This window comes from Odontesthes bonariensis, chromosome 5 (assembly GCF_027942865.1).
Source record: "Odontesthes bonariensis isolate fOdoBon6 chromosome 5, fOdoBon6.hap1, whole genome shotgun sequence".
NCBI lineage: Eukaryota > Metazoa > Chordata > Actinopteri > Atheriniformes > Atherinopsidae > Odontesthes > Odontesthes bonariensis.
The window spans coordinates 23,583,400-23,596,374 of NC_134510.1; the positions used below are offsets into that span (position 1 = coordinate 23,583,400).

The following is a 12,975-nucleotide window of genomic DNA, read 5'->3' on the forward strand; positions in this document are numbered from 1 at the left end:
CTTTCATTGGATGAGCAGAGCAATAAGTTCAGAGACACTAACACACATCATCTGTAAAATGGTTTTTAATTTACTTTTTTCATTTTTTTTTTCCAACTTTTGTTCTCCTCTGTAATGACTGATCAAGAAATGGCATCACACTCCCCCCCTCACTGCTCTGTATGTGGGCTGATATGTCACAATGCAGGGATCTGTTGGCTTCTACTGAAGAGCAGGACGCACAGTACAAATGGGTCCCCCATACTCGTAGTCTGAATTCCACTTACGGATTTCTCAGGAATCAAGACTTGTACCAAAACCTCAAAGACATATAAAGAGACAAAACCAGTTTTAAGAAAACTCGTATAAAGTGACAAACTTAATTTCCACCATCAAACATGTGGGTTTACCCCCCCTTTGCCCTTTCGAACACTTGGAAAGCCGCAGTCACACACTAACACAACGACAAAAAGAAGCATTACATAAACACATGAAGATGTTAAAGTACATCATTTAGAAGGATTTTGTATTGTATTATGAGTCCGAGGAACAAGATTTGGTTCAAAGGATTTCCTTGACATTTTACCATTTAACTACGGAGGATTTAGACTTTGAGTAAGGCTCTTTGATTTCAAGTTCAAATCTAACTGCTCTTGGATCAAAAACAAAGTTTTCTGATTTGAAAAGAAATGCGTTTATTCTTCCATCAGCTGAACCCCTTTATCATTCAGTTGCTATAGAGGATCAGGGGCGGGGCTATAGCCTACCCTTTAACAAGAGGCACCCCGGACGGGCCAGCACTCAGTCAAAGTGTTCATGTTGCATGTGTTTGACCCGCTCTACCAAAAACCCGCTCAGGGCCTGCTGCAGTAAAGCGTCCACACAGCATGATGCTGCCACCACCAGGCTTCAAGGTGGGGTGCTGTGCTTGGCTGACACCAAACATAAAATTTAGTACGACGCTGAAAGTCCCAAAGACTTCCAACAGCTGGGGATGTGATTTGGTGACGGGAAAAAACAAGACTAATCACATCCACTGTGACACAGTATTGCAGAAAAAGTAAAACATAAAAAGATCCTAGGACTATTTTTTTTTTTTTATATAAGCACTGTAGGAGACATCATAATTCATAGCAATGATACAAACAGTACCGGGGAGAGAAGGGGCGCATCTCTATAGGCTGGAGTAGCTCGGTCTCATTGTCTTCTGAATCAATTAGACGTGTCGCTGCGCCCGTCAAGTGTTTTTCTGTTTCTTGTGTGAATCGAGATGTGGAGGTAAAGCTACTTCCAACGGGCATATTGTCACAACTTGTGCTATACAAATGAATTAGGCTAAAATTGGTCATGTTGAGATGCAGCCTTGAGGTCGGTGAGACTAAACGAGCATCTCCCGTCAGGCGAGCTGATCCCGACTACTCGCAGATAAGAACCATTACAATTGGAGTGAGGACACTGTTCTGTTTGTTTTTCTAACAAAAACAAACAAACAAAAAAAAAGCAGGGTGATGAAAAAGAAAATTGATAAAATAAAGAAAACTCTGCATTTAATTTAGACCAACATTGTGATTCCAACGTAGCACAAACATATTTACAACCTCCAAAAAAATAAAAGTAAACCTCTTGATGTCCTAATGCCCCTAACCCCCTGCCCACACACATTTCCTTCTTCATCCCCACTCCTCTTAACTCAAAATAAAAATTGTGAAAGAGTTATGAAAATATAGGTTATTCCAACATGGTTGTGTCATGGTCTGCACTCTCCTCCACATCACGGTCTTCTCTTCTAATCCTTTTTTTCGTCTTCATTCTCCTTCTCTATCTCGATTTCTTCAGTAAGGGTGTTGGGTGTTACTGTTCTGTCCCGCTGGCCTGTCCCAACCCCAACCCCAACCCCTCCCCGACCCTGGGGCGTGGCATTGAGTCACAGGATCACTGGAAAGCTGTTTAGGTCACAGCTCATCGCGGTCCCTACTGAGGATGGTGTAGCGTGTCTCGCTGGGCGCCAGCTTCTGAAACGAGCTCTCTGGGGGACTGCTGGCTGCTTCTCCGCCGTTCTCCTCCTGGGGATGAGAGTCAAAAAGAAAAACAAAACAAAAGAAAAAAAGTCAAACAGACAAAAAAACTCATCGAGTAGACAAAGAGTGAGCTGATGCTGCCGACTGACCTGTCCAGGTGTGCTGTCTGTGGGATCAGGACCGTGGTGGAACTCTCTGTGGAGCTTCCCGGAGTGAAGATCCAAAACAAACTGTTTCAGCTTCCCAGTGATGCTGGAAGGGGGAAAAAAAAACACACACAGAAGGACATAAACATAGTGTTTGTGCAAACAACAACAGGTACATGTTCATGAAACAATCACAAAAGCAGTTAACCCCCCTGCATTGCGTTACAGGCTGCCGGTTTTAAGGAAAGACACAAAAATGGTACTAAAGAGCAAAAAGAATTGGAGACTGTGCAACTTCGATCATTCAGACATTCCTACACGCCAAGTCTTAACAGCGGAGATCTGTTCAAACCACAGAAACGATTAGAATCAACAGTTGCTATGACACAAAACAACTCGTGGCAGCATTAGTCTCTGCAGATGCGTCCTTGGGCTGCAGAAATCCAAATCAATGCTGTCCTGTGGGGTGACGGCGGGTCATGAGCTATTGTCGTTTCGCGCAGGGCCGCGCCCGCTCACAGCTAAACACGCAAACAAACCCATGTATATGTACATATAACAAACCCTTTAGCTAATGTAATTACAAGCTGTGTGCCACATGCACTGGTGATGTGATGTAATTAGGTTGTGGAGGGCCAGTCAGTCCTCCGGGCTTCTGTCTATCTGATCAGACTCTGATTGTTTGGGGGGGGGGGGGGGGGGGCTGAGTGGTGGGGGGCAGAATAAATAAGATTAAATTAGATTAGACTGGATTAGTTTAGCACTTATTGCACGTGCCAAATCATGTCACATTAGCTCTAGTGTCCTGGCCCATTCATAAAGGACAGATTTTAGGAGGTGTGACATTTCTCTGGTGTCGGGTGCACAGTGGATTACGGCGCCTTTGTGTGCAGAACAAAATTGACTTTATTTTATGACGGGCCGATCTCATTATGAAGAATTACCCACACGTTGAATGATAAATCATGCAACTCATTATAACGCGGAGAAAACAGAAAGAATGCAGAATATCTCTCTACTGGCTGGCAATAAAAACGATACATCTGAAAATTACAGCCGCAAATGTGGGAAAAGTTTGATTTATATTCTGCGACTACTTTTTGAATGACAACAATCATCTAAAAACATTTTGCAATCTTTGTATGAAGATGTAGATCTGGGGGTGTAACAAGGGGCATCATTGTGCTGATATGCACTGTTTGAAATGAACAGAGTACTAACCTGATGTCTTTGTAGTCGGGGAAGACATACATATGTCTGAACGAGTCTATGGCAATGACGGGACAGTCAGCTGGAGTTTTCTGAATATGGAGCAGGGGATGGCGGAACTTATCGCAGTCCGCATGAAGGAAGTTTATAGACCCTGTTGAGGAGAGAACAATGTCACGAACACCATCTCTCTGTGCATGTGGGGCTGTCTGGCTCATGAGTAACAGAAAGTCGCATTGATGGCATAAATAAAAAGCGGCATGCACTTACCTTTCTCACTGATGAGCTGGCGAGCAACTTCGTGTTGGAACTTCTCTAAGCTTTCGGTGTCCTCTTTAACATGGAACAAGATGAGGAAAGGGATTCCTTCTTCAGTCAGCTCCTGGAAATCACACACAAATGGTCAAAAACAGATGGAGTCGGGGGGCCTTTTTGTGCCTCGTAGACTGGAGACCATGACTACCCTCCATGCTGCTTCTCAGTTTTACTACATGTGATAAACTTAGACCATCACTGCCAAAAAAGTATTTAGCGGGCAGCACACGAAACGGGTAACAAACCTCTCCATTTTCAAAGGTGATCTCCCTAACCAGAGGAACACACTTGTCCTGCGCCCAAGCGTACGTCAGGTCAAAGTTGGTGAGTGAGCCGAGGTAGACCATGTCAGGAATGTTCTCGCCAACAGGTTTGTAGATTACATTGTCTCCACTGAAGCGCTCGGACTCTGATACAGCACTGTAAGGGAAAAGGTCCAGAACACGGACGTAAATGGAAGTGAAACAGGAGAACAATGACCAACAGAAACTGCAGTGGAGTTAGAAATGTGTCTCACCCAAAAGCAGCTAAGAATGTGCAGTCATCTCGAAGGATGTTGGAAACTTTTTCGTATGTGCGATAGTTATCAGAGTCCTTATTTTCAAAGAAACCGATGATGTTCCTTTTGCCCCTCTGTTTAATATGAACGGAAAACGGGCGTCAAGAAAACAAACGATAGAATTTCATTCAACAACGCGCACATTTGGCTGTTATTCGGGCAGAAGAGGCGTGTTTATCACTTACATCCAGCGTATTAACCTCCTCCAATGAGTGCAACTCTTTCACTGGGTCAACCTGCTGCTGGCGGATGAAGTCAGCGATCGCCGTCACTGACCTCTGACCCCTGTACTCCCTCTTCATCATCATCCCATTGCGGAACAGCTTCAGCGTTGGATACTTGCTGATGCGGTAGCGCTGAGCTATGTCCGCTGCGCGCCGAAGCAGAGGAGGAGATAAGCAAAGAAAAGGAATCAATTGATGAACAGCAAGAAGCAGAGTAAAAACACATGGGGATGGGTGGATGAGGGGCAAAACAGTGAAAGAGACAGCAGCTAAATCTCAGTCTGAAAACACTGCCCTCAGTCAGCTCTGAGCTCTGATCTCCCACATGAAAGCAGCCTCCCGCCAAGAGTAAATATTCTCTGTGCACACAGCGCACCAGTGTGTGTGTGTGTGTGTGTGTGTGTGTGTGTGTGTGGCAGGTGTCAATCTCCCTGCGGGGGGTCTCTAAGCCTCCAGTCTTCATAGGAAGCAGCAGTTTTGTCATTAGTCTTCAAACAGTTTGCAGGTCATCAATAATTCTCTTTAATTTGCTTTATCTCAAAAGGCTGAGGTTGGCGGTTTATGGGTCTGTGCTTTGGTGTGACGGGCATCTCTGTGTGCATATGTGCATCAAATACAGTAAGGGTATACATGTGCACCTTTCCTTTTTTTTTTGTTTCCCACGTATAGAATAAAGGTTGCAGCATTTTCTGTCATAACATCAGACAGCTCGCAAAGCGATAACAATTTGGATAATAAATGACTCATTTAACAGCGGCATGAAGATACCAAACCTTCTTTACATCTTAAAAAAAAATAATCCTGCCGTTTGTTGAAGCTAATCATTAAATGCTTTCTAGTTTACACTTTAGATTTTTGATTTTTTTTTTTTTTAAACGGGATGATGAAATAATAGCAGATTTAATTGCTCACATGTGCAAAATTTAATGCAGTATTGAGCTTTTATTGATATCTTTGGACTGTTACTTTTCTGGGACAGAATAATTGTACAACATATATCTTTAAGAGAAAAAAATCCAATCTGGTCAACGAGGTTTGGTGGAACTGACACGCAGTTGAAAGCCAGTTCACAGGTTCCGAATCTGCTCGGGCATGAGGCCCGAGTGACGATAAATCTGCAATTTGCTGGAGCCTGCGAGGGTGCACTGGTTCCCTCTGCAGCCAACCGCATGCAGTCCAAATATTTAGAATCACACGGACTGAGTGCTCTGATCACGCATGCGTCCGGCTCAATCACCCGCTCAGAGAGACAAATCATGGCAGACAAAGAAAACGAGGAGCAGAAGAACTCTGTGGACTTTACAGAGAAGTTTCCGTTACACACGTCTCTTTAATTAATGCACTGTAGAGTAATTACACGCTCGTGCACGGGAAGCTTCGGTGCAGCTGACCAAAAGGTTTATTTATCTATTTATATCTTTAGTATAAACAGAATCACGGCAACGATTCCAGAAACCCAGAATTACATGTGGAGTGTCGCACCAATTTGTGCTTTTAATTGAGAGATTCTAAAAGGTCAAAATGTCTTTACGCATCTTAACTTCTTGCAACCACGATCGCAGCTGATAGTTTCGGAGTAAGAAAGTGTTTGATTAACGGTACTCACGAGACTGACAAGAGCAGAGAAATAATGTGAAATCCTGAAGATCTCAACACAGTTCTAAAAAAGAGGATCATAGGATCGTACTTTCACATGTTGGCGGTGCCTTTTGGAGCCATTTCTAGACCACTGCAGAAGTGAAGATCAGCCAGTTTGCAGTGGTCTGGAAACTGGCTTATATTACCATAGATTTAGAGACTGTTGTGAAAGACAGACGCCTCGGCTCCAAAACGACAATGTGGCAGTCACATAGTTTAAGTTTGTCTGGTGGCCCAGGCTCACCATAATCTAGTTCACAGCCACTGATGTTGGCGATTCTTTACTTCAGACCAGGAAAGAGCAGGTACAAGTTTAACACTAGTTCTACCAGATGAAAGGGGGTTTTGACTGAAAACACCTCGGTCAAAAAGGGAAATGAGATCTTAGCCAACCTCCGAAATCTTAAAACTTTTAGTGAAGCAAACTGAAACGTGTCAAAAGTGGCTTTTCCAACAGCACAATGACTCAAATAAAACCTGCTGTGTAAAGAATAAATCAGGCTAAAACTGAGCACTAGGAAAGGCCTTCTCAAACTCCTGACTCAAAAATATGATGACTCTGGTTAGAAATCAGCTCTGTGCCAAGAAAGATGGCGATCGAAAGCAGGAAGTCAACGTCAGACTTGAGAACAGGTATTCAATCTTATATTAAGCATGCTGTATTCAAACGGTTTTTCTTTAAAAGATGTTGATTGTGCAATCATGTTCTGCCCCGGGAGAAGAAATCAGTGAAAGCCCAACGTCGCTATGGCCTTGATCGTGTTTGTGATGAACGAATGTCCACAACGAATGAAAGCAAACTCCAGGTACGGCGTGGTGCCGTTAATAATTACCTGATCGACGTGCAATGAAATGCAATATACTGAGAAGCACACAATACTTACAATGTTGGTCGCAGTCGACGCGAGCAAACACCACCTGTTTGGTATCTGGAAACTCCTCCCTCACTAAGTTCGACGCCTCCTCAAAAATCGGATGAAGCATCTGACTGAATCTGCACCTGCGGAAAGTTTGGGGGAGTGATATTACCCTCAGGGAGCTTCATAGACCTGAACCCATTATGACTAAACGCTGAGTTTAAAAACAAACAAAAAAAGCCTAAAACTTAAGGGCTTTGTGGAAAACAAAATCATAGATTTCTCGGCCTCTAAAGAAACTATAAACACGAAGTGAAAAACAATTGAGAGCGTAAACCTTCTACTTTTACTGCTAACTCTTTACTCGCCCTAATGTTTATTAATGTATGTGGATGTAAAATTTGCGTGATTCGATCATATTGATGCGACGCACGTGTCACATCAGGCTTGAACGGTAGAAAGGACACTTATGCTTTGTATCTGACCCTAATGGGTTAAGTAAATTAACTTAATTTTGTAGTATTAGACTAGCCTATAGCGGTATTTTGGGCAACAATAGATCTATTATCCACCTATTCAGACCTGATTTAAGGCAAACAAACAGCTATATTGTTTCAAAAGAAAAGGCTCTTTGCCCTCAAATATGGGGGCAATGGCAATAATTTACAGTGAAGAGGAGGGTTAACCCTTTCAAATGGTTCTTATCTCATGGTTTAGGCTCTTTAGAAGCTGAGAAACAAAACTCTCCTTTTAAAGGAGAGTTTGAAGTTTTCAAAGTTTTCAAAGTTGTTTTAAGGAACCCTGGGGTCGTAATGACTTAAGAAGCCCACAGGAGCCGTTGGGATGATAACTGTGTACACATTATGTAAAATAAAAATGAACAAACTCTACAGCTGAGATGATCGAATCATATTCACTGCACCATGTGACGTGTTCAGGAAAGCTTTAAATCAAGAGCGAAACTCAATTTAAAAGTGACCGACATGATGCACAGAGACCCAGTGATAGGTGAAGAAAAACACTTACCAGTCAGCATAAAAGTTCACCAATGCCACGCCGGCATTATCTACAAAGACACGAAAAGGAAGCAAACGTAAGTCGCAATAAATTAACTAAAATACTTGTGAAAGTATCACAGGACAAATTAAACATCTCGGGGGAGAAAAGCTAAACAAGAACATTTTGTTAACAGAAGCTTAGAAAGAAAAAAAAGGTACCAAATGTTTTTGTAATAAAGTTTAACCCAGAGACAAAAACAGCTACACAGCCACGTCTGCTGTACTGCTACTACTACTAAGTTTGACAAAATAACGTGCACAGAATTATTTAGGATACAAATAACATTGTGCTCCTATGCTTCAAAAGACAGGAACTTTTTTCTTTTGACACCACAGTTAAGAAATAAATGTGCTGAATTTAATTTCGTACACTCATTTGCTTTCCTGTCTTGAGTTACGATGACCAGAGACAAAGAAGAGAAGAAAATGAGCCGATTATCAATAATTATCAATTTCCAGTCATGAGTTAAAGCTGCCGTCTGCAACTTTTTTTTAGTCATATTAACTTGAACTGTCATGGGATTCTGAAAGGAGAATATTAAATAGGCTGTTTAGGAAAAATCCCGAATTCTGTAGCTGCCTCTGAAGCCTGTAATCATGCTTGCAAAAATTGAGCGCTCCCGGCTGTTTTTAACCAATCACGTTAGGTTTATTATTTATCTATTATCTGAGCAGAAAAGTCACCAACCATGTCTTCCATGCTGAGCGTGAGTCTGCCCCAGCTTGTGTGCGCGCACACTGGTGTGAACTCACGTGCACAACCTCGTCCACAGAGGGGGAGGGACCTGAAAGTTGTATCAGTTCGAATTTTCCGACTTTAGACTCGGAATTTTGAAAACCTGCCGACGGCAGCTTTAAACTAAGTGACTGGATCTCATGTAAATGTACTGACACAAGGGAGGAAACGGTCTTCTAACCTAAACGAAATTTCCAAAAATGTGTCCCTGCTCTTTCAGACACTTCTGAAAAATAACGTGCGAGGCCTTACTTAGGACATCATCGATGTTGGCAGAGTCCAGACTGGTTATTTCCGCCTGTCCTGGAGTAGAGAGGCCCATCATCTGCAGACAGAGAAATAAGATGGGAGGGCGGTTAAAACATAAAACACGTGGATGCAGATTAAAACAGCCGTGAGTGTGACTCGGCTGAACACCAGCCCAACCAATGGTAAAACCACAACCCTCATATCTTAGAACCCATGAAAAACAAATGGATTCCTTCACACAATCATATCAATGTAGATTATAATGAAAACTAACAGACACATGCTTTGTTGTGCAGGACGTTTGAGCCGAGTGGAGATATAGGTTCAAGGATATACTTTTATCCAACACCTTCCTCCAGTTCCTCCAGTGTGTCCCAGGAGAGCAAAGGCATGTCGTCTCTCCACTGTTTCCTGGTGCTGGGTCTGCCCATGCGTTACTCTCACTGTTCCTGGTACTGGGCTAAATATACAGTAAGCAATGTCACCTCTGCACCGTCCCAGTAACCTGGGCCTCTGCACCGTCCCAGTAACCTGGGCCTCTGCACCGTCCCAGTAACCTGGGCTGTGGAGATGTGTGTGCTCACGTGCACTTTATTGTTGATGAAAAGGTTTGAAGTTTAGAAGTTATTTCACAAATTCTAAATGACATTTGCAATAAAACAGTCCATGACAGTCTTTGAAATCATTTAAGTGAAAGACACTTTATTATTTACAAAAGGGAAATCACATAGTCCAAATAATCCATAATATCCTTTTCAGATATTGTCCCCATATACATTTACATTGGCAAATATTATGCTGATAAACCATTGAGAAAAACTTAGTCGTCTAGATGTACCGGAAAGATTTGAAAAAAAATTACTGAATGTATGCACTACAGTGTTGTAACATCTTTATATCTTATATATACTTATTAAATATAAGTTTATTTATGCCTATTTCCTATTATTCTGTTTGTATTGTATTTTAAAGGTGTGTCAGCACACAGAACAGCTTGAAATACACTGTTCTCCCTGAGAGTTGAATCCACGCGTTTCCAAACAAGAAGCACAGAGATGCACAGTTGATTAAACTTATCAACATGTCTTTCTGAATTCCCTCCTGTGTCCCTGCATGTGTTTAGTCAAATATGTGGCCATCACAAACCACCTTCCTCTTTCTGTCACACGTTTCCTCCGACATCTGTTCCACCGACATTTTGGACACTTTCTCATTCAAAAGCTCCTTCCAACAATCGAAAAGGTTTGATGATGCTGAGCTAATTTTTCAGGAGAGCAACAGCCAAGACAGTTCAAACTTTTACTCTTCAGGACCGACATGCCTGCTCCACGACGTGGCAAAAAAAAAAAAACAGTCCGGATCTCAATGCGACAGGAAATTAAAAGGTAAAAGAAAAAGGTTCATAACAAGGATTCGTCCTGCAAAATTGATCCATCAGATGCTAAATAAGAAAGTTGGAACCTGAGTGCAGTCGATGCCACAAAGAATTCAAGCAAGAAGAGGTGCAGCAAAGTTAATGATTCCATCATTTTATTCCTCTACTTAATCTTAAACATACAAACCCATTTAAAAGAAAAAAATTATTAAAATCATTACAGCTTGATCTAAAAAAGTTTTGATTTACAAAACCAGAATATTCAGCTCGTAAATAAAACTGTTTAGTCTCATATGTGTTTTATTTACTTATTTATACATTCATTTATTTATCTACTTATTTATTATATCAATTCATTCATTCTATTGTTTGTTTGTTTGTTTGATGAAATAAAAAAAGCTGAATGAACATCCTTGATGAGTGGTTTTTTCATCATTTTTTGCCATGGTTATATTAGAAAATACGGTTTGAAACGGTCTACATGTCTGAACTTTGTACCAAAAGCTATCCAAGATTCAATCTAAAAGTTTGCCTTAAAAAACCTTGAGACAAGTCCAAATCTGGTTAATCTGTCAGCACGTTAAAAACATTGTTTGAGGTGATTACTTTACGAATGCCATCTCTATTATTGAATTTCACTGACATGACTGCCAATATCTATCCGGGTAACTTTGTTTTTAGTTAAGAAGATAAAATCTTGCTGAGATCTGCAGTCCTTTCATGCGTCTTCCTTGCGAAAGAAAAACGCAGTTGTAATAATGTATTCCAAACTGGGCACGACTGAATCCTAGCTCTAATTGCAGACCAGGGTAAAATGCCCTGTATCAAAGAGAACGGCACAGGGGAAATTTCAAGGCTATAATGACATTTGCAAAAGTAAAATAGGAGCGAGAATATGGTGGCCAACTATGAACACAGAGATAAACTCTTCTAAGGAGAGGTTATATTTCAAGGCAAACATCACGACAGAATAAACTATTATTTTGCCAAATGTACTTTTGCTACAACTGCAATGCCACATTTTTCTGCTTCATAAAGACACCCACTATCTCAGCCACTGTGGTCAAAACTTCTACAGGGAAACCAGGCTTAAAAACTATGCTTGCATCATCTATCTACATGCTGTGATCTGTGGTGACTCAAGATCCTCCTCAAACAGGATATAAGTCACAAATCAATATGTCTTTGAAGAAGGACCACAAACCTTTAACCAATGACAAAGCCAGAGCTGGCTGAATGTTTGCTCACACAGAAACCAGTTGTTTCATCAGCCACTGTCCTTTCCTTGATTTAGTTTATAACATTAGAGCTGAAGTCCTGGTTGAACACTTAATAATAATAATTGAGTTATGGCACCAAAGGGCTTTCGTTCAAGAAAAAGTATAAAACCAATTCCGATTTCATTTAAAATTAAGTGTTACAACAAAAGCAAACCCTTTTGCTGAATTTGATGTTTCACTTCTTGACAAAAGTTGTTTAATGTCAATCAACCGGTCATTAAATGTATGTATGTACAGTATCAACGTATCAACTCTGTACTTCCTCGTTCTCTTTGCTCAGTCACTGTGTCCTAAACGCGTACAGTGTGACACAGATGCTGGCTGATATAAAATGCCACATTTGTGGTGGTTAGACCAAGGAAAACACTCCTGAGCAACGCAGTGAGAAGTTTTCATTTTAGGCCAAACTGCGCTCTGACTAGTTCCGGGTTGTCAGCCAATAAGAATGAGCCACAACAGAGGAATTTACCAACCGGCGAGCATCATTCAGATACACATACAGGCGAACCAAGAGTACGGCAATAACTTTGTCCATCAGTACAGTAATAAATGTTAAGCCTATTTATATACAACTAGCCAAACACTTTAATAAACGAATTGGTCTGATTAAATATGCTGGCAATTAGCAATTATATCACTGCTGTCAATGTGCTGTAGCGCTCAATGCTAACTGGACGCATTTCCCCATTCAATAAAAGTTATCAGTAGTTGAACATCAAGTTGTTGTTTTTTTTTTGATAATATACATACACATCTTGCTTATGTGATATCAATTGTGACTGCTGTAAAACTAAAGCTAACGTTACTCAACATCACTACCGGCTAACTTGATAAAGCAGCTGGATAACTTAACCAGTTGTGAGAGTTGATGAATGAAACACATTCAGAAGGCCTTCTCAGTAAACCTGCGACAAATCTGCACCACCGTATCGCGTGAGCTGCCTCACGAGTCATCTTAGCGACTTTAAATACCATATCTCGTACTAACAGACCTTCATATGTTAGCTAACAGCTAACTATCCAGCGGCAGTCACTTAGCTAACATTAGCTTGATGAGGTAGCAAAAGGCAGCGGGCAGTAAGCGTATAGTCTTACATTGAGATTAAGATGCTTACCAGGAGTATAACCGTGACAAAGCGGATGTCAAGAGAGGGAGATATTGCTAACAGTTTCATTGTATGGTGTAGTTATTGAAGGAGGTGGTGTTCAATCTTCCCAGTCAGTCTCGACGCCGCTCTTCTATACAGCAGGAAACAAACGGCGAACCGATGTCACGGTGACCACGGAAACGTGAGCCACACTTCCAGGTGGTCCCTGAGCTTTTCGGTTATT

The 12,975-nt window shown here is 41.4% G+C and overlaps 1 protein-coding gene across 1 annotated transcript; it reads right to left on the reverse strand.

Annotated features, from left to right (window-relative positions):
• Positions 1-47: 47 nt before the first annotated feature.
• On the reverse strand, positions 48-12,915 carry erp44 (endoplasmic reticulum protein 44). The gene is made up of 11 exons (XM_075465436.1): positions 12,759-12,915; positions 8,992-9,064; positions 7,972-8,011; positions 6,973-7,088; positions 4,412-4,596; positions 4,185-4,300; positions 3,913-4,087; positions 3,623-3,734; positions 3,365-3,506; positions 2,147-2,249; positions 48-2,042 (listed from the first exon to the last, which is right to left on the reverse strand). The coding sequence occupies exons 1-11, from the start codon at positions 12,816-12,818 to the stop codon at positions 1,932-1,934; spliced, it is 1,233 nt and encodes a 410-aa protein (XP_075321551.1). The 5' UTR covers positions 12,819-12,915; the 3' UTR covers positions 48-1,931.
• Between the last annotated feature and the right edge of the window lie 60 nt (positions 12,916-12,975).